A 26,923-nucleotide genomic window follows, 5' to 3' on the forward strand; every position below is an offset into this window, starting at 1 on the left:
AGTGACAAACATAGGTCTGCATTGGCCCGATTAAGATTAGGTGAAACAGAGTTTTGTATTTGGAATGGTTAACAAAAAGTGGTGTTCTGCACAAACAAATATATGCAAAACATTTATTCCTCCTGCCTTTAGGCTGATGTAGATCGACCACATACTGGATTAAACAAGCGAGCTTCACCGCAGCACAAAGTGAATGGAAATGGATTCTACACCTATAAGCTATATAGCCAATATCTCAACCTCAAGCTGGTGATCCAGACAGACGCTGTATGAAAATGAAATCACACAAATTCAGTTTTAAGGTTTATTGTGTAAATTATGAACAGAAAAATATTAGTTCTCTTTTTCTTGCACAGTCTTTGTTCCCCGAAGTCTACCAGTACGGCGGGCAGCAATAAGACCGACCTTGCGACCAGCTGGGGCATCTCTCCTGATAGTTGAAGGCTTTCCAATGTGCTGGTGGTTACCACCACCAAAGGGATGTTCTACAGGCTAGAGAAAGCAGAAAGAACATAGGTCAGAACTGTATCCACTTCCAAAATTGGTCACTTTTAAAAATCAAAACGAAGAACATGCTTTGAAATTTATATCTTAAGCTGCTATTAGTAGACATGAAATGTTAAACCCTAAACTGCAAAATTAAAACACAAAAAGCAACCACCAAAATAATGAGCATGACGATGTGTGTGATCTGTTTAGTTCATACACAGATGATCAAGAAGGGTCTGAATGTTTAAACACACACAAGTAAGCAAAGGCTTTAAATCTCTAGTCCCACCATCATATGTACAGAGCTCAAAATTATTCTGCCATAAACTGATGATATAACATTAACCGTCTATGGAGGCATCGCTATACCTTTAATGTTGGACCATCTTTATTTTACATTTATATTACGCTCTTCCCTTAAAGGGCTCAAAACGGAATAGTTCCTTTTTATTTAGTATATAATTGTTTCAGGATTCTTTTACAACCTATATGACACCTGGTCCCCACAATTCCATGCAGTGCATATTTAAGCTTAATGTATTTGAAGGTATATGGTTTGCGTGAAGCTGAAGATATGATCTGCACAGCACTCACATTCATGGCCACACCACGGACACGGGGCCAACAGTTTCTCTTGGCCTTGTATTTGTGATAGGCACGACCTGCCTTTAAGATTGGTTTGTCTATACGACCACCACCAGCAACAACACCTGAAATATTGATAGAGAAAAATAAAATGATGTGAGTGGCTAGGAATATTTTAACAACATGTTGTAATACTTAGGCTACAGTAAAAAAAAAAAAAAAAAAGTTTTCCTAAAGCTGCTTCCTTTTACTGCAGCAAAACAGCTTTAATATCAGACTTGTTCCATCCAGTGTTTTGACCAGATGATTTTTCCGCCCTGGGGCATGTAAGGGTACTCAACATTGTTGATATCTGTTTTCAACAGTAGCAGATGGCAGCATGTGACCTCCATTAGCTGCCTTCTCTCTTAGAAAAACAGGTACTTATGAGCATGCAGCCCTATCTATACATTCGTTTTAAAGTTCTCCATCCCCCCTTTCTGAACTGCTTAATCAAACCACACCAAGTTCTGCAAGCTTCTCAGTACTTAAAATCTGGTTTGTGCATGAAACAAATTTAGCAACAAGTCCACCTATCTACAGACAATGTGGTGCACAGTACACTTCCAAATGACATCATGTAAGGTTTAAAATTCAGCTTCCAATTCCCCCAAGGAACAGAAACCTTATTCAATAAAAACAGACTTACTACCAGATAAAGAAAAGAAATAATCTAGTACATACTGGCATTGTAGTTAACATAATATTAGTAAAACATTTTTAGATTATTCAAATGGCAACTCAACCAAAATAAAGACCTCTCGTTTTAGCCTTTTTATTGATTTCTAAGGATATTCATGTTTAGCTTTTGATGGTTGGTCAAATGATGGATTCCAGATAGAGCTTTCCTAATTTTAAGATGTTGAAAGCACAATATTCATTGGGCAATAAGGATTTCTTTGCATACTCGCAGCACGACATTATATTGAAGCTCTGCTGCATTCTACTAAAAATGGGTTTGAAGCACGGGATTTTGAGGGCGTTATCGTTCGGTCCAAGCCCCAAACGGGTCTGCTTTCTAAATTGTGAGCGAGGATCCCCTTGATGGGATAACAGATAGATGTTCCAGAGATCTGGGTGTGCTTTTCTCTGGATCGTTTGTAAAAGCTAGTAGAAAGCACTAAATTACTTGAAATGCAGTTTACAATCCTTCATAGATTAGCTGAGCTTTTTGGGCTTGCAAAGGTGAGAAGTATAATCTTAGAAGGTAAATGTCTAAAACGCGGGTCCTTGGAGGGGCATTTCTATCATTGTTTCTGGGCCTGCCCAGAGACTCAACGATTTTGGGCTCTGGTTCTTGCTAGCTCAAATTAGGCAGACAGTGCTGATCCACTGGATGCTACACTGGGATTGTTGGATATCTTTGATGATTATGATATGACTGATAATCTTATTTGTCCAGAAGGCATGCTGTATGATAAAAAAAAAAAGTATATTACATTACAATGGATAGATGCCAACCCACCTACTTTGGAAATGTGGTGCAATCGAAAGCATGTTTTATGCGCATGGGAAAAGTGCTTAAGAACAATTTTAAACCCTGACAACTGTTTTTGAAAATATGGATTACTTTCTTGAACTCTACTTCTCATAGACTCTGTAGTCTGAGTTGATCGTTACTATTTCTGCTGTTCTGTGTGGAATGGAGGGGGGAATCGGAGGAAACGTCTGCAGGGCCCATATACGAATCTGAGAGGTAGTTGAAGTTTGGCTTTGAAGTTGTCTAGACTGGATAAATAAATTCTGCCCTAATGTAAGTAAGCCATGCAGATGACAAAGAGCATATAACTGCAGAAATTACTGAAGAACCATCTCATGGATGATTTGAAAAACTAACTGTGCCAGCATGCATAAGAAAAACAAGAAAACAGTTAAAGGTCCTTTCTATTTTTTCCTAACATAAGATCAAAACAGGAGACAAACAGCAAGTTCTATTTTGAGCAATCTACATTGTACTGCTGCTTTTGTTTGAATACTATAAACTCCTGGAATATTCAGTCTTGGTCTAAATTTATGTAAGTAAATAAAGGCGATGGGTGACAGATGCTCAGGTGTCTAACATGCATCCCTTCAGTGCAGTTCAGTCTTAGCGCTAAGGATGACTTGCTGTCATCCTCCAACCAAAAAAATGCCCACTCCTTCCCCAACCCCCTGTCCCACAGCACTTATCCTGTTTTTTGTGGAAAAGGCAGAGTTCCAAATTGCTGCCACTTCTAGACAGGATAGAATAGAACCCCAATAAAATCCCTGTACCTCAAGTTCTGTAAACATACCCCGCACCCACAGAAACTCCCCCAACAGTTGCAAAGGATAAGATGCTTCCCCTTCCAACTCACCATAGAAAAAGATATTACAATTCTAGTTTCACCTTAGTAACAGTGACACAGACTCCTCCTACTGCAAAGCATGTAGTAAAGTAATACAAAATCCTGCAAAAACACACCCAGAACCTATTTAGTAAGCCTGCCATACCCTAATATACTGACTGCCAGACTTAGCAGCAACAACTCTACCTAAGAAAGGCAGCGCGGCAAACACTACAACACTCATACACCTCCTACTGGAGAAACAAAACAAGCTGGACACATCCCTACAGATTCGACCTTCCTGGGTTAAACACACAGAACTCACCAAATAAGGGGCCACAAATTAGGAATGTGCTGACAAAAACGGAATTGGAAACCTCAAGAAACCAGACTCTGCACACTGTAACACTGGAGAAACAAACGTATTTCTTCTAGTACTGTGCAAAATGCAAAGATGAGACATTTCCCTAAGCTAACATATTCCAGCTACGAAACTCTAAATAAAATGCTTTTCTCTACTTGTCATTTAGACACTTTATTGTTCTGCTAGCAGCAAACTAACGGAAGCTGCATCTTCCCTCTGCTCAGGCCAGTGCCAGGATGCTTCCCCTCTCCTCTCTTTTATCACGTCCTTTCCGTTGGGCCTGCTGCCTACCTGCAGCTGCTCCTGTGAATATATCATTGCTGCACAGTTCACATATTCCACACCTTAGAAGACCACCGACAGAAGGATCCCTTGTTTTCCCTGGTAAGTGTATTATATATGTAGATGGATGAATAAATTGTGGTCAGTCTTTTCCATTTTTCTCATCTGCCTTCTTCTAAGTCCTTTTCCTGGATCTCTTTTCCATTTTCTGTTTCTTCTTTTCCCTCCTTTCTTCACTTCCTTCCCTATATCTGCCTCTGACATTGCTCTCTCTCTCTCTTTTCCTTTTCTATCATTTTTGCAAATCTAACCAATCATAGCTAGATTTCACCCCTCCTTCTGTCTCCTCCTTGTCTCACCTCTCACTTATTTACTAGTTTTCCATCTCCCACAATTACCTTTCCCAGGTCATCTCCCCCCACACACGCCGCCTTTCTAGGCCTCCCATTTCCTCTCTGTACTCACCTCCTCCCCAGCCTCCCACAGCCCATTTCTACCCTCTCACAGGCCTTTTCTCTCTCATCCTTGAGCCCAGGTTTGGAAAGGCAAGTAATCTAATCCCTCTCTAGTTCTTTCAAATGATCTCTCAACCTCTCCCCAACTTTCAGCCCCTCATACCCAATTCAAATTCACAGCCTCATTTCACACCAACTGATCCAGCAAATCCCCACTTATATCCCCTACCAAATCATGAGTCTGTCCCCAATCTCTGAGTCCCTGCTCTCGTTCCCTATCCCAGGATCTTTCTCCCCTGCATATCAAAGTATCTTTGTGCTCTCTTTCCTCTGACCCCATCCCCCAATTACAGCAGCTCCTCTCACTCCCTATCCCCCAGGTTCCATACACTTCTCCACTTCATACAACACCGCCTCTACTCTTGCTGCTGTGGCCTGCACAGTTCACTGATCAACTGTGGTGCTCACTATCTATGCAGCCCCACTTGGTTCAAACAGATGATGTGTGAACTGCACTGGCTGAAATGATAGCAGCAGAGGGTAGGCCGCACTTTTCTCTTGGTAGCTGCTCCTCTTCCCCCAGACAGTCATTCTACTTACCTGAGCCTTGAGGTAACCCATTCCATCTCCTCTCAGAAAGTAATGTATTGCAAACCTCCTGAGGAACACAACTAAAATTAAGCTTTACAACTGCTTGTCTCTCAGATTTGCCTGTTTGGGTCCCCCCTTCCTTGCCTGAAAAGTGAAAACCTTTTCAGGCAAGGAAAGTGATCCAAACAGGCAAATCTGAGAGACAAGCAGCTATAGAGAGACCTTTAAAGTTCTGAGCGTCTAAAGGAGTAAAATCCCCCTGAAGCAGGCTAGTTCCATGTAAGGGCATCTTTCAAAGCTACAAATTAAGTATTGCTTGCAGTTTGAGACTTTGTTTTTCCCCTCATTATCATCTGTTTGGATATTGGTAATAAGGGTCCTTCATGGATTAATTTATAGTATCAAAGTGTTGATAATTGTACATGCATTCACATCAAGATTTCTAAAAGATCAAAAAAAAGTGAACCATTTAACTTCAGCATACATGTTTTGGTTTTGAACTCAGGAGTTAGCTGTTACTAGTTTGGGGCTTGCATAAGGTTTCCACTTTGCCATAAATAGGCAGCACTGTTGCTTTAATTCCCATCCAGAACACATTGAGAGAAAGAGGAGCCTGTCTGTGTTAGGTGAGGATGGAGGCTGATGCTTACCAACAATAGCTCTGTTTGCAGAGGCAATGACCTTCTTGGAACCAGAAGGCAGCTTGACTCTGGTCTTTTTGGTTTCAGGATTGTGGGAGATAACTGTAGCATAATTGCCAGAGGCACGAGCCAGTTTGCCACGGTCACCAGGTTTCTCTTCAAGACAGCATACAATGGTACCTTCTGGCATAGTGCCAACAGGGAGCACATTACCAATATTCAACTGGGCTAAAAAGAAAACAGAAGTGATAGAAACTTATTTAACTACAGAAAGAGCATTATTTCCTCATGTCCTCTACAGTTTTTTCCCCCCATAGTGAATTTTCCTAGATGCTCTCCTGTAGCAAAATGGGTTCGTGTGCCAGTCATGATTTCCCTGTTTTGCCCTGGGATTTGTGTCTTCCCCACTCCAAACCCTTGAAAACTTACAAAGGAAAATTAGTTTCTTACCTGATAATTTTCGTTCCTGTAGTACCAAGGATCAGTCCAGGACACCTGGGTTGTGACTCCGCACCAGTAGATGGAGACAGAGCAAAACTTGTGGGCGGAGCCATATATGCCCCTGTGCCAGTCACAGCCCCTCAGTCATACGTAATGTCAAAGTAGAAAATCCATAAGGCAACCATAGCTAACTATACAAACTTGCTATGGAAACGGAAATAAATCCAACACCCCTACAGGAACCAGACTCCGCAACCGAGAGAGGAAATAAACTAGGGGCAGCTTACTAAAAACAACGATGAGCGGACTCTCCGTAACTTTAGCGTAGCACTGCGGGCGGGATCCTGGACTGATCCTTGGTACTACAGGAACGAAAATTATCAGGTAAGAAACTAATTTTCCTTTCCCTGTACGTACCAGGATCAGTCCAGGACACCTGGGATGTACCAGAGCCAACTTACCGAGGGTGGGAAGCAGAGAGTCCCGCTCGGAGTACCCTCTCTCCAAACCCCCTGGCCTCAGCAGCCCGAACATCCAACCGGTAATGGTTAATGAAGATATGTAACGACTTCCAAGTAGCTGTCCCACAAATCTCTAGAGGCGACACCTGAGACGATGCCGCCCAAGACGCAGTGTGGGATCGTGACGAGTGAGCCCTGAGACCCACGGGCACAGGCTTTCCCTGCACGAAGTATGCTGAGCCAATGTCCTCCTTGAGGCAACGGGCGATCGGCGCCCGGGAAGCCGCGGCCCCTCTCTCGGGACCGGCGAACAGAACAAAGAGATGATCCGTCATTCGAAAAAGGATTGGTGACCTCCAGATAGCAAAGGAGGGACCTCCGCACATCCCGGTGCCGTAATTCCTGCAATTTCGGGTCCGAGGAATCTCCTACCGGGAACTCGGGAAGCTCAACTGAGTGAAAACAACGCCGACACCACTTTGGGCAAAACAGAAAGGACTGTACGCAAAGAGACTCCCGATTCGGAAGTGCGCAAGAATGGCTCCCTACCGGGCAATGCCTGCAAGCCCGAAACCCGCCGTGCCGAAGCAATGGCGACAAGGAATACAGTCTTCAGCGTGAGATCGTTAAGAGTCGACCGCTTCAAGGGCCCAAACTGCGTCGCGCAGAGGGAGGAAAGAACCCAAGTCCGATTCCAATACGGGCACGGATGACGTAATGGAGGACGGAGATGTTTCCCCCCCCCCCCCCCCCCCCCGAAGAAAACGGGAGACATCCGGAAACAGGGCGAGGGAGGATCCACGAACCTTACCTCGCCAGCAAGCAAGGACCGCAACCTGGACTCAGAGGGAACTGCACGCTAGTCCTGTGGCAAGACCAGCCTGAAGAAACGCCAGGAACTCGGGGATGGAAGCGGAAGTAGGGCAGACTCGGACATAAGCCAAGGACATAGACTGCTTTCTGGACCTCCACAGCGTGGACACCACCGCATCCGAGTAACCGGTTTTCTGCAACCGATTTCCCTCAAAAGCCACGCCGCGAGACAAAGTGATCTGCGAGACAAAAATGATCCGCATCCTCCAACAGACGGTGCCTTGGCGGAGGAGCCCCGCCAACCCCTGAAGGCGAAGGGGAGCATCCACTGATAACTGAATGAGGTCCGCGAACCACGGTCCACCATGAACACGTTGGACGGGTGCAACTCTATGCGCCGAAGGATCTTACCTAACATCGGCCATGGGAGAAAAACATGTAGAACAAGCCATCCGTCGGCCAGGGAAGCACCAACGCGTCGACTCCCTCGGCCCCTTTCTCCCGACGCCGACTGTAAAATAGTGGAGCCTTCGCGCTGTGCCATGTGGCCATCAGACCCATGTGAGGCACTCCCCACGTTTCACAGACTAGGAGAAACGCCTCATCCGCCAGCTCCCACTCTCCGGGCTCCAGATGATGATGGCTGAGAAAATCTGCCTGGACTTTGTCGACCCCGGGAATGCGAGACGCTGCAATGTCGCTGAGATGTTGTTCCGCCCAGGATATCAAAAGTTGCGCCTCTTCCACCGGCAGTAGACTCCGTGTCCCGCCTTGGCGATTGATGTAGGCCACGGAAAATCGCTTAGTCCAACAACACACGGTCCGCCTTTCCCCGTATCAACGGCAGAAAGGACAGTAGCGCCAGGTGAGCCACTCTGGACTCTAGCTTGGTGATGGACCATTGTGATTGAGCGTAAGAACCACCGGCCCTGTACGGACTTGCCCAGGCAGACTGCTCCCCAACCGGAGAGGCTGGCATCCGTGGTTACCACCGTCCAGTTGGGAACCAGGAGGGACCCTCCACAAGCCAGGTGGTCCGGATCCCACCACCAGTGAAGACTGGACCTGGCCTGGGCCGTGAGTGGAAGCGATAGGTGGAACTCTCCCAACACCAGCTGCCATCGGGAAAGGAAGGCTGATTGTAATGGCCGTAGAAGCACAAAGCTCAGGGAACCACCTCAATCGTTGATGCCATAGAGCCCAGAACCGTCAGGGAATCGCAAACCAGCGGTAGTCGAAGTGATAGGAACCAGCGGTAGTCGAAGAGATAGGAACCGGCTCACTTGACACTGCCGCCTGCGCACCTATTCTCCGGACAGAACAACATCGCCCTGTGTTGTGTCGACCAGGGCTCCCAGGTACTTCAAGGACTGGGTGAAGACTAGCTGACTCTTGTTGAAGTTGACGACCCAGCCCCGGGACCGCAAAAGATGGAAGGCTCTGGCGACCGCCAGACGACATCGATCCTCGGACTTGGCCCGGATCAGACAATCGTCCAGGGAGGGGTGCCCCAGGAAAACCTCCCGTCGAAGCTGTGCCGCCACTACCCCCGTCACCTTCGGGAACATGCGAGGAGCCGTTGCGAGGCCAAAAAGGGAGAGCTCGGAATTGATAATGTCTGTCCAGAATGCAGGATGCCCACGTGGAGGTACGCTTCCGTGAGATCTCGAGAGGCCAGAACTCGCCTGAAACACCGAGGCAATCACAGACCGAATTGTTTCCATTTGGAAGAGTGGGATGCGACGACATCTGTTTACCCCTTCAAATCTAAAACTGGCCGTGACGTACCGTCCTTCTTTGGCACGATGAAGAAAATGGAGTAACGGCACGTGCCTCGCTGATCGGAAAGTACGGGGGAGATGGCTCCCAAGCTTTCCAGGCGCCGCCGGGTTTCTTGCCCTGCCGTCCCTTTCTTTGAACACTTGCAGGGTGACACCAGAAATTTGTCTGCCGGACCGTAGCCGTGTCTTATGTCGCTGAGGACTCACTGATCCGACGTTATTGTGGCCCGGTCCTCGAAGAACCACGTCAACCGCGCCCCTACGCTTGGAAAGATGGCCTGAGGTTGATGCGAGGGATGAACCAACTGTATTTCATTGGGAAGCCTTGGGCCCCGAGCCCGACAGGGCACCCCCTTGTCTACCGAATCCCGCCGCTGCCACTGCGACTGGGAAGATGATGACCGGTAGGAAGGCCCGGTAGACCTCTGGGGCGCGATCTTCTGTTTCCCCGAAAAGTGCCCTGCTAGGGAAAAAGGACCGAGATCTGGACCTGTCCTCAGGCAGTGTAAAAACCCTGGTTTCCCCAAGGGAAATTGTTAAATTATCCAACTCCTTGAACGGTAGCGCTCCGAGGTGAGCCTTGGAGGATCCATCCGCTGCCCAATTGTGAGTCAAAGGCGGCGGCGTGTCGAGACGGCCGACACCATGGATGTAGCAGATATACGAAGGAGATCGTGGAGGACATCTGCTTCATAGGCTATTGCTGCCTCCAGCCGGCCCGCCTGCGTGGCTTCCTCCACTGACAGAGCTGCATTCGCCTGGAGGACCTGGGCCCAGCGCAGACTAGCCCTCATGGCGAAGATGCTACAGATGGGAGCACGGACTCCCAAGGCTGACATCTCAAAATGTTTGGAAGCTGTACCACCAGCTTCCTATCCTGAACGTCTCAGAGCCGTGGCCCCCGTGACCGGGATCGCCGACCGCTTCGTCAATGCCGACACCGCCGCGTCCACCGTGGGGAGCCGTAGGAGCTCCAGGACGTCCTCCTGGCAGCGATTAGAGCTTATCCATGGCCTTGCTGACCTTCAGCCCTAACTCCGGTGTATCCCATTCGCGAAACAGGATATCCAATGACGAAAAAACAATGGAATGGGAAGGCCACTGCTGGGCCAGTGAGACCTAAGAGCACTGGGTCTATGCTGGCTCCTGGCCGGAACATTATTGGTGGGGGCTCCACCCCCAGATCCTGAAGGATGGCCGGGATAAGAGGGGACAGCTCCTCTCCCCGGAACAGCCGAACCACTTTCGGGTCATCCCCGTTGACGGCTTGTGTTCCTTCGTCCGCTCCGGGCTGGGCGGAACCAGCTCCTGCTGTCCCTTTGGGCCCCCCCCGGGGCTCCTCGGACGAATCCACCTCCTCCTGCGAGGAGGACTCTGTGCCCGTCCCTTGAGGGACTCCTCTCGGCGGCCGCGTCCTCCTGAGCGGCGCTGGGGAAAAGCCTGGGACCTCCTTGGTCTTCCTCTTCTTAGCTTTGCCTGCCCCTTCCGCAGGAACAATTTTCTCAGCCCTGCGCCAGCGTCTCTTAAGCTTAAGTTTTGCGCCGCAACAGGGCAAAGTCTGAGGAAAATGAGGACCCAGAGTCCAAAGAATCTTCACTCGCACTGGCCTGCACAGGGGACTCAGCGCCCCCCCGGTGCGCCCCTTCCCGATGGCCTTCTCTGTGGAGAAAACGCGGGAGACATGTTGCTAGGCCCGGCAGCCTCCCGCGCGATTTCGCGGGCTGTCCCTAAAATGGGCGCTACTCGGGAAGGGCGCAGCAGGCCTCTCAGAAACTGCAGCGGTGATCGAGCTGAGCGGGAACGGCACCCCCGACTCGTCCCGGACGGTCCCTCTCCGCCTGAGATGCAGGGAGAACAGAGTCCGTTCCTAGAAACCGCGCACGCGCCGGGCCGCATGACCAGCAGACCGACCCCCGCGACCTCTCGCACAAACGAGGCAAAAAACACAGACAACAAAACTGAAGAAAAAAAATTAGATTCGGACCCCCCCGTCCAGCCGCTCCCCCCGAGGAACCCCCGAGACGGAGCGCAAAGAAAACGGAGAGCCGACAGAAACAAAATAAACACTTTTTTTTTTTTTTTTTGTACTTGCCGCTGTCCTCGGTCCTGAGGTCCTACTCCAGCGGGGGTGAGTGAACCGGGCTCCCCGGTGTCACCCCCGACGCTGCCACTAGTTCAGCCGGGCCCTCAGCCCTGGCAGCGGCCTCAACCAGGGGGGGATAGTCCCCTCAGGACCTTCAAACCCCCCTGGGAGGCAGGACGGACCGGATTCCTTCAAACTAAAATAAATTTCTTGAAACTCAAACTAATCAGCACTGAGAAAAAAAAGCAACAAACCACCCTGACTGACTAAAAAAGACCCAGGGCGGGAAGAGGCTGTGACCGCACCTGCACCATCTACTGGAGACAGAGTAAGACTGAGGGGCTGTGACTGGCACAGGGGCATATATGGCTCCGCCCACAAGTTTTGCTCTGTCTCCATCTACTGGTGCGGAGTCACAACCCAGGTGTCCTGGACTGATCCTGGTACGTACAGGGAAGTGGCATTTTTTACTTTTGCAGTGCTCTGCAATTCCCATACTCTTCTTTGTTTTAGCCTGAACTACAGAGATTAAATTTGCTTCACAGATTCAAAAATTAAGGCACTTCCCATCTTTTCCTAGAAAACTGATATTATAAATGTAGGTATTTTAAAGTTATGCAGTGTTTTTAGGACACCAGTGCCCTGAGTTATAATTGGATCTACAGCACCAGGTAGTGAGAACTAGCCCAAATCTCAAGACTTTACTGAGAAGCATAGCTGACTAGACCTTCCTGAAGACTTACTAGAGTTCCCAGAGCCCAGACTAGTTACAGACTAGTTACAGACTCCCATCTGCTATCAGGAGTACACTATACCCATTGGTCCCGAGTCCATCTGGCTACATGCTCGGAAAACCTTAAAGTAGTATTTATACAATCCCTTTTGCTTTTCCATGTTGGCAAATTGTATATTTCCTATTCACCATTTCTCCCTTTTCTTAATAAACTGATCAGTGATCCAAAGTAGCATGTTTCTGGATGATCCCAGTATTTTTTGTATTTGCTCTGGGGTGTCATTTGTGGGAACAATGTGCACTCCTTGGATTTTATTTGAATTGCAGTGTCCACAAAACCATCAGGGGGATAGCCTGGGGGGGTGGGGAGTGTTAGGGTACTTGCTCAGAGGCTAGCAGGAACCCAACTGGCTGGCAGGAGAATGAAACTGTAGCACACTGGAGCTCAGTGGTGCTGGACAGGACCCCCCCCCCCAATTCAGAACAATTATTTTAACCGAGAATTTAAGGGGAGGTGAGTTAGGATCAGGGTTGATGAGAGGCAGGAGGGCTGAAGATGTAGGAACTGAACTGGTGGGATAGGAGAAATTTGTAAGAGAGATAATTGTTAATTTTTTTGTATTATAACTGCCTGTGACCTAGCTCACTCTTTTGGCAAATATGTCTACTGAAACTTGCTCCGGGCTGAAAGGATGAGCGTGCAATCCAGTGTAAATAAACCCTGAGTGGGTGTTAGAAATAGCACTAAAGCGTTATCTGACACCTATAAAAGGTTATTTATTTTAGTTATTTTATAAAAGGTTATTTCATAACCTCAAAAAGTTAGTACCCCTTACAAATCCTGGAAAAAGTTGATTAGTGTGGACATTGTGTGAATTGAAAGAAGTGAATATAAAAACTGAATATATTTTGATACTTTAGAGAGGGGCCTTTCTATGTTCTCTGCTAACCTGTGGATCTTCCTCAGATACCTTTTAAAACTAAATTTCTCAAACTACTGAACTTTTAGGTTATCATTTACTACATGGAAAAACCTATCTATGCCAGAACATAATTTTAGCACAATGTTTGCACCAGGGCTAGCTACAAAGAAACAGTACATACAGAGGCAAATATGTAAATAAGAAAATCTAAACGAACTAATCACTATAGTCAGATCTAAAGTACAACTTTGTTTAGAGTACTCACTCATACTGGGCCTCTTCTGCTTCTAAAACAAAAAATTGATCAGGGAGCACCAGCAACCCACTCTTGTCCATCTCAGTTTACAAACTGTCACATTGAAATCACTGACAGGCCGATACAGTAAAGTGCGGCCGCGGTTACCTTGCTTCTAACCCGCTTTCTACTCACAATTTGGCTGCGTTAGTCCAACCCGCGATTCACTATCCCTTTTAACCCATCCTTACCGCTTCTTTAAATCAACGGGTAACCCTTTCCGCCCGTGGCATGTATATGAGATGTAAACGATCGGATTAGCTATTCCCCCCCCCCCCCCCCATTCAGTAACGTGCGCCCGGACTATCGCCTTTTTAACCTGCAGTTTAGCCGCGCGTTTAACCTGCTAATTTACCGCCTACCCCTACCCCTGCGTTAGAGGCAGGGGTAAGGGTAGACGGCAAACTTTCCCCCAGCCCCCGCTCACCTGCCCTGGCCGCGTCCATGGGTGCCGGTCTCCGGGGCAGTCCCAGTCCTCTCTCCCCTCCTCCCGAAGCAACTTTAACCAAAAGAAAACCTAAAATCCCCTCCTCCCAAAACGACACGACACGTAAAGTATAGTGAATAAGTGTAACCAAAGTAAACTTACTTTTTCTTTCTTTCAGCCCTCTCTGCCCTCCTCCGGAGGCGCTGCGGCTCCCCTGCCTCCCGGGGGCAGCCGGCGGCGAAAGCGGCCCCCGCCGGCAAAGACGGACGAACGCACGCCCATAGTGCACGGGCGCTGGAAGCCGCTTTCGCCGCCGGCAGCCCCCGGGAGGCAGGGGAGCCGCGGCGCCTCCGGAGGAGGGCAGAGAGGGCTGAAAGAAAGAAAAAGTAAGTTAACTTTGGTTACACTTATTCACAATACTTTACGTGTCGAGTCACTTCGGGAGGAGGGGATTTTAAGTTTTTAGGTTTTCTTTTGGTTAAAGTTGGGATCCACTTCCTGGTACCTGTCATTTCAAATGACATTTGAAATGACAGGTACCAGCGCACCCAGGATACTGTATAGGCGCTGTATAAAGCGCCTATACAGTAAAATGGATTGCGCTTCATGGACACGGCTTGCATTTGCAAGCAATTTAAATAGAGTATCGAGCGGTATGTGATCCGAACTGTGCGTGCGGCAAACGAGGGTGCGCCCGGCACTGCCGCACTTTAACGCGTCCTTACTGTATCGGCCTGTGAGTGCCTGCCATAGGATCAACTCAGTAAACTGGCACCAAGATTTAAAGCTAAAATATTTGAACCAAAAAAAAGGGGTATGCAGTCTGTGCTCCTTTAGCCTCTCTTTGCCTTTTGGAAGCATTTAAAGCACTTCTTCCAAGCTCTGCCCAGTGCTCCTCTTGCACAATTGAGCAATGCAGCCAACGGATGGACCCCTACCCCATTGTGCGGTATATAAAAAACTTTCAAATAAATACATAAATAAATCATCATTGACCAGCTATTCATGGATAAACAGAGACAGGAAGAGAACATTTATCAAAAGACAGTGTCCATGTGACTGCAAGATTTCAACTGAAATTTTAGAAGCCCTCCTCGTTCATGGATTATTATCTGTAACTATAACAGCACTTGTTCTCTGTAGACTTGCAGACAATTGATTATGTTTGAACAAAGATCTCTTCCAAAGATTTTGTTATGGGAAGTACAAAAGTGGCGAGTTTAAGTATCTAGGTTCACCAGCAAAAGGGGGCGGAGGGAGAGAGACTGCATTCAGTCAAACCAAAACTTGACTTACCTTTCTTGCCACAGTAAACAAACTGACCCGTGTGGATACCCTCAGCAGCAATGAACAATTCAGTCCTTTTCTTAAATCTGTAAGGGTCACGGAACACAACCTTAGCCAAAGGAGCACCACGACCAGGATCGTGAACAATGTCCTGTAAAGAGGAAAGTTATTACATAACTCATGCATCTTTAAAAAAAAAAAAACCAAAACCCTCAGAAAAACCCATCACATTAATGCTAAAAAGGTGCTGTTCAGAGATGCAACAAACAAAAACTTAACTTTATGGATACAAATATGATCATAGTCCCCTTATCCATCTACCAGTCAAAATAACATCCCCACACTTGAATATCACTTACCTTTACGATACCCTTGATGTAGCCATGTCTCTCAGCAAAATCGACAGCTCTCAGCTTAGCTGGGCCCTTTCTGTGTTTCACATGGGCTCTGAAAACAGACCCTGCACCTTTTCGCTGACCCCTGATCACACGGCCCATTGTGAACTATACAACAAAATATCATTAAAACAATTTGAGAAAGGTCACATTAACAACAGCTTTTGTAGTTTACAAACAAAAATCGATTTACTAAATTTCTAAAGGGAGCTGTGATACCACATTTTAGACAAATGCATATCCCTTTTTTTTTTTCTTTAACTATTTTATTGGAATTTTATAAAAACAGAAACATGAACAAACATGCACTGTACGAGAAGCACAAAATACAAAAGAGAATGTATAGCTCAGTGTCAATAAATCATATTTGGCTCAAATTATATGCAGGTCATGTCATTATTGCAACCTAGAACATTCAGATATGCAAAGCTGATTCTCTCCAATTCCAATATAGGTTCCAAATCTGCTTATAAGTGTCCACTCTATTCTGAAGTGTATAGGTTAACCTCTCTAGGAGCGCTATCTGTTAGTTTAGATTCCCAGCAACTTCGAGAAGGGATAGTTTTCCATCAATGGGCAATTGTTAAACAAGCTGCATGCAACAAATGACCAACCAATTTCCGATGTCCTCTCATTTCCCATCTGTTAGCCCACCTTTCTAATAGATATAAAGAGGCAACTTTTGTCAATTTATTTATTTATTTATTTAACAGCTTTTAATATACCGGTGTTCGTGCGGGCACATCGCGCCGGTTTACAATAAACTTGAAAAGGATGAAAGTTACAAAAAACAGGGGGTGGGTAATGGAGCAGGAGTGAAAAGGGGGGGGGGGGTAGAGAGGGGAGAAGGTAAAGGAGGAAGGATAGCAGCTGAGAAAGTAGAGGAACGTAACAGTATTTACACTATATAGGTAGCTTACAGATAGCAGAGATACAATTAGTAACCATAACCCAAAATTTTTGTACTTCAATACATTCCCACCACTTGTGCAGATAGGATCCCTCTCTCCCACATCCTCTCCATCACAGAGGGCTGAATATAGCACAAAATGTCAGGACTATATAAATGATGTAATAAAGGGTATGAGGTGGTGTTTAAATTATTACAAATAGACATGTTCCTAGCAGCTTTCCAATCGCATATCATTACATTTCACTATAGGAAACAATAAGTTATCTCACATCAATTACAGTAATAAGATATAAGCACAGCCTGATATAGCTGTGAAAACTATGGCAGTTTAGCAGAAGATCAGACCTAAAACTCTTAAAGTTGTCAGGCTATTGCCAGGGATACTTCTACAGCACAGTGACTAATGGGCTGATATCAGAAACAGTTGCAGATAAATTGTTAACTTGATAAATAGGTAACTTGAATAGTTACCTATTTAATAAATAGTTAATAATAGTTATAATAATAAATAGTTAATAATAAATAAATTTAATAAATAGTTAACAGATAAATAGGTAACTTGAATAGTTACCCCAGTTTTTATTCTTGTTAATTGTAAACCAATCCGATATGGTTATTTACTATGAAGGTCGGTATATAAAACTGTTAAATAAATAAATAAATAAATAAACCAACCAACTGAAAAGGATCTTTATTCTACTGGAACCCCCCCCAAACACTTAGGGATCAATTTTCAAAGATCCACTTTGAAGACATCAGCAGAATCAATCAATTCAACATAAGAATTGTCATGCTGAGTCAGACCTAGGTCCATTGAGCCCAGTATCCTGTTCTGTACAGTGGCCAGTCAAAGTTGCAATATCTTGCAGATCCCAAGTAGAAACATAGAATTTTGGGCTTAATTCACCAAAATCTAGCCAGTCAAAATTTGATTGGCTAGATTTAGGGCAGCTATTTCTGCAGCTGGGGTTGCCTGCTTAAACTTAGCCAGTTAGTACTGAAAGCTGATCAACTAAGTCATACGCCCACCTCGGGAATGCCATTGGGAGCTGTTAAAAGCCCAACAGTGACCCCCAATCCCACGGTCATTACTACACACTAAAAAAAAAAAATCAGACCTACTGCAACGAAGAGGCCTTCATCTGTGGAAGTAACATTAATTCTCAATAATGAATTTTTTTTTTAAAGAATGTCTAGTTACAATTCAAATACATCATTCTCAATACCCTGAGCTTGCACTTATCTTATTTAAAAAAGGAATTTAATAAAAAAATAAGTATAAGCTCAGAGTGTATCTACTTAAGACCCGATCTAGGCTCACTGTAACCCCGGAGCTCATGCAAGGGTGCCTTCTCCGGCTTCCGGAACACAGACCGAGATCACTTGCTCCATTCTCCTCCTGCTGCAAGGCTACGTTACGGCTTCCTCTCGGCCTTCGCCCAAATGCATTACCAGGTACGGGTCCATAAACAACGTCGGGGGGAGGGGGAGAAGGTATCCCTCCGAAAATACAGCCTTGCTTGAATGCCCGTCCGTTAGCTGGCCCGCAATGACAATCCCTTCCTCTAATCCCCTCTCTTATCCGAGAACCGCCCGGTGCTGGAAGACAACAGCTGCTCCGGTGGGGGTGGCGGGGCGGTAACAGCAAACGAGAATAATTACTACAACACAGATTCGGGCAAGGGCTCCGTATGCCAGTGTTTAGAGGCGCCGCTCCGCAAGTTTCCCTCAGGCAATACCCCTTCAAAGCAAGCCTCACGGGCAGGGCAACCCTTCCAAAGGTGAACAGCAAGGGCTTCAATACTCAATTACCGCCGATGGCACGCGTGCCCAGGGATTAGCCTCGGATTCCAGAACTTAGAAACACCGCCGACATCTTACCTCGGCCGGGCTGTCCGGAAAGAGGAAGTACCCTCTAAGCGATGGAACTACTTCCGGTGTGGCGCCGCGCGGAATGCTGGGAAGGCTGAGAGCGATGAAGTGGCGGGAAGAAAGGATGAGCTAGTGAGGAAGGAGAGTGTGGTTTGAAACTTATGTGTAAGAGAGAAAGACAGGTAAACCAAGATAAGCAGGGAACAGATGCTATAGTACCATTAATCACACAAGAATACTTATTGAAATTACGTTTTCCAGGGTAAAAGGGAAGGTGAAGATACAGAAAAAGGCCAAAAAAAATGAGAAAGTGGCTGAAACAGCAAGAAAGGCTATGTAGGTTACGATTTTTAAGCTTGGAGAAAAGATGATTGAAAAGGATTAAAAGCATAACACAAGAAATGCCATTCTGGGTTAAATCAAGGTCCATTGAGCCCAGCATCCTGTCTCAGACAGTGGCCATTCCAGGTTGCAAGTATCTGGCATACTCCATAAACAGGCCTGTTCAATAAAACATGCGGGACAGTTGGTACTCCAAGTTGAGCACCTGCTCTCCCGACTCGCGCCCGGGCACCTCTCCTGGGCACACGATTCTCTGTTCAAATTAGGCCGCGGGCGCCTCCTTATTAGCAGAAGCAGCGGCTGTCAATGGGTCCGACAACAGATGCTTAATTTTACCGGCATCTGTTTTCGAACCCGTTGACAGCCACAGGTTTGGAAAACGGACATCGGCAAAATTGAGCGTCCGTTTTCAAATCCGCCCAGATTTTAAAAATATTTTAATCTTTATTTTTGGTGCCTCCGACTTCATATCGCTATGATATCAAGTCGGAGGGTGTACAGAAAAGCAGAAAAAACTGCTTTTCTGTACACTTTTCCCGGTGCTTTCTAATGTATAAGGGGTAATAATACTGCGTCTAAAACGTGGGGCTAAACGGTGCGTTGAGAGCTTTTTTTCTAAAAAGAAGGATGCTTGAAATCAGATGCAGGGCCATCCTTAGGGGGAGGGTGGATGAAATTAGGGCACCTATCTAGTACTCCACCCCTCCTTCCCACCCTTCCCTGCCAATAGTCTAGCTCCCTGCAATTAGGTTCAGTCACAGCATAATCCTCCCCCTTCCCATTATGCCAGCAGGAGGCAAAAAAGAGCAGCATTTATACCTGATGCTGCCGACTCTGCTACAATCATGGCATGGGAAAAGCACCAGTGGGGGAAGGAGGTTGAAAAAGAGAGAAGTGCTACTGGTGATTTTCTCGTTTTCTCCACTCCTTTATTGTCAAGACCCCATTTTGTACATTGTACGATATTGATTTTATTCTTGTTTGTTGTACATAAATTATAGGCCCTATAAATTCATTGTTTATGCCTTTCTCTACCCATGACCCCTCCCCTACCCTATCCCCTTATCCATTGTTTTATGCCTTTCTACCCCGACCCCCCCCTTGGTTTTTTTTTTTTTTTGTTTTTGTAACTCACTTGTTTCTTGTAAGGGCTTCTCCCTATAGTTACATATTTATTCTCAGTTTTATGTAAGGGCTCTGCCCATGAGTTATTGTTTACTGTGAACCGATGCGATGTGCAAACGAACATCGGTATATAAGCGACTTTAAATAAATAAATAAAAAAAATAAGACAAAATTTGTGCATTTGTTGTCAAAGTAATACAAATTGGCTAAAAGGAGAGTAAAAAAGAAAAAATACAAAATAGTGCTAACAATTCAAATTAATATTACAGGGTATAGAGTAGTTAATTAATATGGACAATTAATCAGGTTCTGTTGTTTTTTTTTATTGTCCCTGGTCAGGGCACACAGGGCTGGTTTCCCAACTCTTTTGATCAATGCCGTGCAGAGAACAGTCCTCTGCTTTCTGCTCCATCCGTCTCCTTCCTTTCCAGGCAGAAGCCTGCAGAGATCAGGAGGAGAGAGGTGAGACTAGAGCTGACAGAATAGAGCAGAAAAGAGCTATATTTTTTCCTGATCCAACCTCTCCCCTCCTATAATTTCCCCAGAGACTGATGTAGAAGAGGAGGGGAGAAAAGGTGCCAGCACCAAGTACTATTAAGTATAAGCATAAAAAAAAACCCCAAAACATGTCCATGCTAAAACTCCAGTTGTCTGGAAGACATTGATTTTCTCAAAATAAATCCTGGATTTGTTGGTAAGCTACCTTTAGTGAGAAAAGCAAGTTGATAAACCACCTTCTCCATTACTTTAGTTAGCAATGGAAGATTGGATTCTGATCTTTAATCATTTATATTGGTGGAGTCTAAGCCTTCTTTTTTTTAACATAGATATCTTGTCTCCTTAAGAGAATAAGGTAGTACTTGTAGGCCAGAGGTTTTCAACCTCGCCTGACAGATGATACTCGCATGCATGACACACTGATAACACAACCGTCATGAGGCTAAAAATATACATATATATATATATATAAAGTACATACATATACATATAAAGTAAGGTGAAGGGACTGCAATCCCTCCTTCTGCTGCCGCCGCCGATCTGACCTAGTCTCCTCGCCCCCCACGCAACCGGCTCGATTCGATCGGCGTGGTGACCCATCGGGGTCCAAGCCGCGGCCTACCTGCACCCGACCCCGAGACGAACCGAGGACCGCCCCCCCCCCCCCCCCCCCGGCGCACCTCACTTCCGGTCCGGGAGGACCTTTAAAGTAAGGTGAAGGGACTGCGATCCCTCCTGCTGCCGCCGCTGACCCAACCTCATCTCCTCGCCACCCACGCGACCGGCTTGACGCGATTGGCGTAGTGACCCATCGGGGTCTGAGCCGCGGCCTACCTGCACCTGGCCCCGAGAAGAACCGAGGACCGCCCCCGCCCCCGGTGCACCTTACTTCCGGTCCGGGAGGACCTTTAAAGTAAGGTGAAGGGACTGCGATCCCTCCTGCTGCCGCCGCTGACCCAACCTCATCTCCTTGCCACCCACGCGACCGGCTTGACGCGATTGGCGTAGTGACCCATCGGGGTCTGAGCCGCGGCCTACCTGCACCTGGCCCCGAGAAGAACCGAGGACCGCCCCCGCCCCCGGTGCACCTTACTTCCGGTCCGGGAGGACCTTTAAAGTAAAGAGCTGATCTCTGGCGTCTCGCACCAAAGGAGCGCAACTAAAGGGCCTGCCCCTTAGTGTGCCCCTTCGTGCTGACCCTCTCGTGCCTTGTCACCACAGACCCAAACATTCATCAACTTTGAAGTAATCTCAGACTTTCGCTACTACAATCCAGTCTCCTCTACCCCTCTACTCACTTACCCCCCTCCCATTGTCACTTTTCCCAATGCATTCCCTTAGCCTGCACCCTCTCCAAAAAACCCTCCCACTGAGCCCACCCTCCTGGTGACTATACGTTTTCCCACCCCCAACCATCATCTACTACCCTATCAAGCATCAGGTAGATAGACAACCACCCTATTTTCCCTCTAGAGTTTATCAACACCCATTACATTCCCACCATAAACATGCTGACGCATCCAGTACCCATATTCAAGCATTACTTTTCCAATCCCTCTGCTCCCCAATCCCAATTGCACTACGCTCACCACAGAAACCTACTCCCCATTATGCTTTCTCCTCTCATTCAGCTAATCGGCCTCACCATTTTTACTATTCTTCTCTGCAACACACAATCAATTGTTAAAAAAACACCCATTCTCCACGATATCCTCCTCGATGATAGCCCCGACATATGCGCTATAACTTAGACATGGTTGAAGGATACTGACTCAGTATTACTAAACCAAATCCCAAACAACTTATACGACATTTTCTCCATACTAAGAATCAAAAAAAGAGGAGGACTCTTATTTGCTGCACAAAAGCATCTTAGGTTATCCCTCCAATCTATCACTCCGCCACACAAACTTGAAATCGGTCTTTTCAAATCCCCCTACCTCCAAATCTGCTTAATATACTCTCCACCTGGGCTACTAGACAATAACCCATCACCTCTTATCGAATTCATTACAAAAAATATCAACACTGATTCTCCTACCATTATACTCAGAGACTTTAATCTCCATGTTGACACAGTACCTTTATCACCCTCCTGCGACGCCCTCCTTGCATCATTTAACGCCCTAGAATTCAGGCAAATAATAACTGACCCAAAACACAAGGCTGGCCGCTCGCTAGATCTCATCTTTACCAACTCACTGATCCAACCTATCCCTCCCAAATGTACACCCATCCCCTGGTCTGACCATTTTCTCATTGAAACTACATGCTCCATTAAAAACTTCCACATCCCTGCATCCACTAAGAAGACCTTCCAATTCAGGAAACCGTGCAAAAGTGATGACCTAATCACAGCCCTTACTAATGAACTTGACAAACTAGACCTGACAGACTCTGACTCTGCCCTGTCATCATGGAATCACCTCACTCACTCTGTTGCCAATAATATTTGCCCCTTACTATCCAGAGAAATCGACCCCTTAAACATCACAAAGAAACCTTGGTACACCCCAGAACTCAAAGCCATGAAACACAACTTAAGAAAGCAAGAAAAGACTTGGCGTAAACAACCATCCCCTTCACAACAGGCCAAATTCAAATCCCTTCTTCACACCTACAGACAAGCCATAAACAAAACCAAACGAGACTTCTTTGCCCAAAGAATCTACCAATTCCAATTTATTGCCCGTGCACTGTATGAATATGTTGCTATCCTCAACAAAACGTCCCCCGCCCCCATGCCAGACTCTGATGACAAGGCCAAATGTGAAGACCTTGCAATATTTTTTCATGACAAAATTGCCAAAATTATGTCACGCTTCTCAACAACCCCTGCGTCCACTAAAACACGAGCAATCGACCCAGCGGTCACACTCAATGCCTTTGAGACCACCGCAACATCAGAAATTGAATCCATCCTCAGGAATATGAGACCATCATCTCACCCCTTAGATACCATACCCACGAAAGCCCTCTTGTCTATCCCTAAGATCGTTTCCCATCCCATATCTAAGATAGTCAACAGCTCCATTACAACTGACTCTGTCCCAAACCCACTTAAGCAAGCTATTGTAAAACCCATTCTAATAAAACCCTCCCTTGACCCTGCTGACCCTGCTATCACCCCATCTCAAACCTACCATTCATAGCAAAAATTCTAGAAAAAAACAGATAATCGGCAATTAACGGAATATTTAGATGAACATCACATCCTCTTCCCATCCTAATATGGATTCCGAAAACACCACAGCACTGAAACCCTCCTTCTTTCACTAAATGACTACATCCTGAAAGGCCTTGACAAAGGGCAATCATTTATCCTGGCCCTCCTAGACATCTCCTCTGCCTACCTACTTCCCCTCTGTCACCTCCTCTCTGAACTTAATCTTCCACACGTTGTATATGTGGACGATGTGCAGATCCTCATACCCGTGACCGACACATTCCCTAACGCCATTAAGACCTGGGAGTCTGCCCTCCAGGCAATCAGCAACCTCCAACATTAACCTTGCTCTCAACACCTCTAAAACCGAGTTCTTAATAATCTCGCCCCAAAACATCAATTCCAACTGCTCCTCACTCTTTACTCCACCCCCCAATTTTTCATTCTCGCCGCATGTACGCAACCTGGGTGTCCCTTTGGACAACCAAATCAACGGCTTCTTCAAACTCCACACTCTAAAAAAACTGAAACCTCTACTACACTTCAATGATTTTTGTACAGTTCTCCAATCCACTATACTATCAAAACTTGATTACTGCAGTGCCATTCTGCTAGGCCTTCCCAAAAATACCATACAACCCCTCCAAATATTTCAAAACGCGGCCGCCCGCATACTCACCAACACCCACAGAAACGACCACATTACCCCTGTACTCAAAGAGTTGCACTGGCTCCCCATTACATCCCAGATCCTCTACAAGTCCCTTACACTCATCCATAAATCCCTACACAATCGAAATATGTGCTGGTTCAATGGTTCAATGACTCTCTACTATTTTGCACCTCTACAAAACCCACCAGAAACCAATACTTGGCAACCCTACACACCCCATCACCTAAACTTACCAACCTCTCCTCCACCAAAGGCTGTGCTCTCTCCATTGCAGGCCTTACAATATGGAACACCATGCCCACCAACTTATGCCAAGAGCTCTGCCCGAAGAAATTCAAGCAAAACCTAAAGACCTGGCTTTTCAAGCAGGCTTACACTTGACTGCCCCTCTCTCACAAAGCACCTTGAGCTTCCCTACCCCACCCCACCTCCCATTTCTGCCCTCGCATTACTTTCCACTGATGCTGTTTGTTAGACAGCCCCTAACCAATAATACACTTTCCCTCCACGCTTGCCCCCAGATGATATATATCGGCCTTCACAACTATTTGACTGTAATGATTATGCTACACTGTACTATGCTAAGCTGTATAAATATTTAGACCCTGATTTTGCAATAGATTGTTATCCCTCACTAAGAACATAAGAACATGCCATACTGGGTCAGACCAAGGGTCCAACAAGCGCAGCATCCTGTTTCCAACAGTGGCCAATCCAGACCATAAGAACCTGGCAAGTACCCAAAAACTAAGTCTATTCCATGTTACAGTTGCTAGTAATAGCAGAGGCTATTTTCTAAGTCAAATTAATTAATAGCAGGTAATGGACTTCTCCTCCAAGAACTTATCCAATCCTTTTTTAAACACAGCTATACTAACTGCACTAACCACATCCTCTGGCAACAAATTCCAGAGTTTAATTGTGCGTTGAGTAAAAAAGAACTTTCTCTGATCAGTTTTAAATGTGCCACATGCTAACTTCATGGAGTGCCCTCTAGTCTTTCTATTATCTGAAAGAGTACATAACCGATTCACATCTACCCGTTCATGATTTTAAACAACTCTATCATATCCCCCCTCAGCCGTCTCTTCTCCAAACTGAAAAGTCCTAACCTCTTTAGTCTTTCCTCATAGGGGAGCTGTTCCATTCCCCTTATCATTTTGGTAGCCTTCTGTACCTTCTCCATCGCAATTATATCTTTTTTGAGATGCGGCGACCAGAATTCTACATAGTATTCAAGGTGCGGTCTCAACTTGGAGCGATACAGAGGCATTATGACATTTTCTGTTTTATTCACCATTCCCTTTCTAATAATTCCCAACATTCTGTTTGCTTTTTTGACTGCCGCAGCACACTGAACCGACGATTTCAATGTGTTATCCACTGTGACGCCTAGATCTCTTTCTTGGGTTGTAGCACCTAATATGGAACCTAACATTTTGTAACTATAGCATGGGTTATTTTTCCCTATATGCATCACCTTGCACTTATCCACATTAAATTTCATCTGCCATTTTGATGCCCAATTTTCCAGTCTCACAAGGTCTTCCTGCAATTTATCACAATCTGCTTGTGATTTAACTACTCTGAACAATTTTATATCATCTGCAAATTTGATTATCTCACTCGTATTTCTTTCCAGATCATTTATAAATATATTGAAAAATAAGGGTCCCAATACAGATCCCTGAGGCACTCCACTGTCCACTCCCTTCCACTGAGAAAATTGCCCATTTAATCCTACTCTCTGTTTCCTGTCTTTTAGCCAGTTTGCAATCCACGAAAGGACATTGCCACCTATCCCATGACTTTTTTACTTTTCCTAGAAGCCTCTCATGAGGAACTTTGTCAAACGCCTTCTGAAAATCCAAGTATACTACATCTACCGGTTCACCTTTATCCACATGTTTATTAACTCCTTCAAAAAAGTGAAGCAGATTTGTGAGGCAAGACTTGCCTTGGGTAAAGCCATGCTGACTTTGTTCCATTAAACCATGTCTTTCTATATGTTCTGTGATTTTGATGTTTAGAACACTTTCCACTATTTTTCCTGGCACTGAAGTCAGGCTAACTGGTCTGTAGTTTCCCGGATCGCCCCTGGAGCCCTTTTTAAATATTGGGGTTACATTAGCTATCCTCCAGTCTTCAGGTACAATGGATGATTTTAATGATAGGTTACAAATTTTTACTAATAGGTCTGAAATGTCATTTTTAGTTCCTTCAGAACTCTGGGGTGTATACCATCCGGTATATTTCCCTGTATAACTTACCTTAGAAAAAAGATATTCTGATTCTAGTGTCATCTCAGTAAGAGCTTTATTAATCTAATTGTGTATTTCTGATCTCAGTAAGAGCAACACAAACTCCCTGTGCTACCAGGCACATTGTAAAATAGAAAATCTGAAAAAAAAACCATTCAGCACATGTGTAGCGGCACCTTCAAAGACTCAACAGCCCTACCTATGAAAAGGCAGCAGTGCACCATCAATGCATTTCCTGTTGAGAAAACACAATAAATAAGACCGATACAAATGCCTTCATTCTTGTAAAATATCTCACCTCAGTCAAAAAACACAACTAAGCTTTACCAAATACAGAATAGAAGACCACAAGTTACAAATGTGTAGACAAAACTGGAATGGAAACCAGCAAAAGCCACTCTGCATGCAGTGCAAACTGGAGAACAAGAGACAGAAATACATTTTCTCCTATACTAAGCAAAATACAAAGATAAAAGAAATGCACAATCTCAAATCTGACATATTATAGCTTTTATAACTTGGTACTCCCCCATCATCACTCATTTCTCCCAGTTAATCCTTTTTAATCATCCCCTCACACTCACATCCCTGCGCCACATTCCCACCCCCCTAGCATACTCTTCCCTTTGCTCTCTTTCTCCCTTGCTCAACTTTCCCTGCCCCTTCCTCCCCCTTCCCAGTT

General features: G+C 45.7%; 1 protein-coding gene and 1 long non-coding RNA gene across 2 annotated transcripts in view; one reads left to right on the forward strand and one right to left on the reverse strand.

Annotated features, from left to right (window-relative positions):
• Positions 1-290: 290 nt before the first annotated feature.
• RPL8 (ribosomal protein L8) lies at positions 291-18,322 on the reverse strand. The gene is made up of 6 exons (XM_029572692.1): positions 18,186-18,322; positions 15,356-15,499; positions 15,006-15,147; positions 5,762-5,980; positions 1,084-1,199; positions 291-492 (listed from the first exon to the last, which is right to left on the reverse strand). Exons 2-6 carry the CDS (start codon positions 15,491-15,493, stop codon positions 334-336), a joined length of 774 nt encoding a protein of 257 aa, XP_029428552.1. The 5' UTR covers positions 15,494-15,499; positions 18,186-18,322; the 3' UTR covers positions 291-333.
• LOC115073831 overlaps positions 18,279-26,923 on the forward strand; it is a 214,400-nt gene continuing 205,755 nt past the window's right edge. Inside the window, exon 1 of the long non-coding RNA XR_003852130.1 lies at positions 18,279-18,358. This is a non-coding gene — a long non-coding RNA (uncharacterized LOC115073831). The remainder of the gene's footprint in view (positions 18,359-26,923) is intronic.

This window comes from Rhinatrema bivittatum, chromosome 12 (assembly GCF_901001135.1).
Source record: "Rhinatrema bivittatum chromosome 12, aRhiBiv1.1, whole genome shotgun sequence".
Lineage (NCBI taxonomy): Eukaryota > Metazoa > Chordata > Amphibia > Gymnophiona > Rhinatrematidae > Rhinatrema > Rhinatrema bivittatum.

Excerpts from the sequence above, each read along its gene's own strand:
- RPL8 (XM_029572692.1), bottom strand. The coding sequence starts at position 15,493 with ATGGGCCGTGTGATCAGGGGTCAGCGAAAAGGTGCAGGGTCTGTTTTC. Across the intron at positions 1,200-5,761 it reads TGCAAACAGAGCTATTGTTG|GTGTTGTTGCTGGTGGTGGT; the intron begins GTAAGCATCAGC and ends TCAATATTTCAG. Across the intron at positions 493-1,083 it reads TCCGTGGTGTGGCCATGAAT|CCTGTAGAACATCCCTTTGG; the intron begins GTGAGTGCTGTG and ends TGCTTTCTCTAG.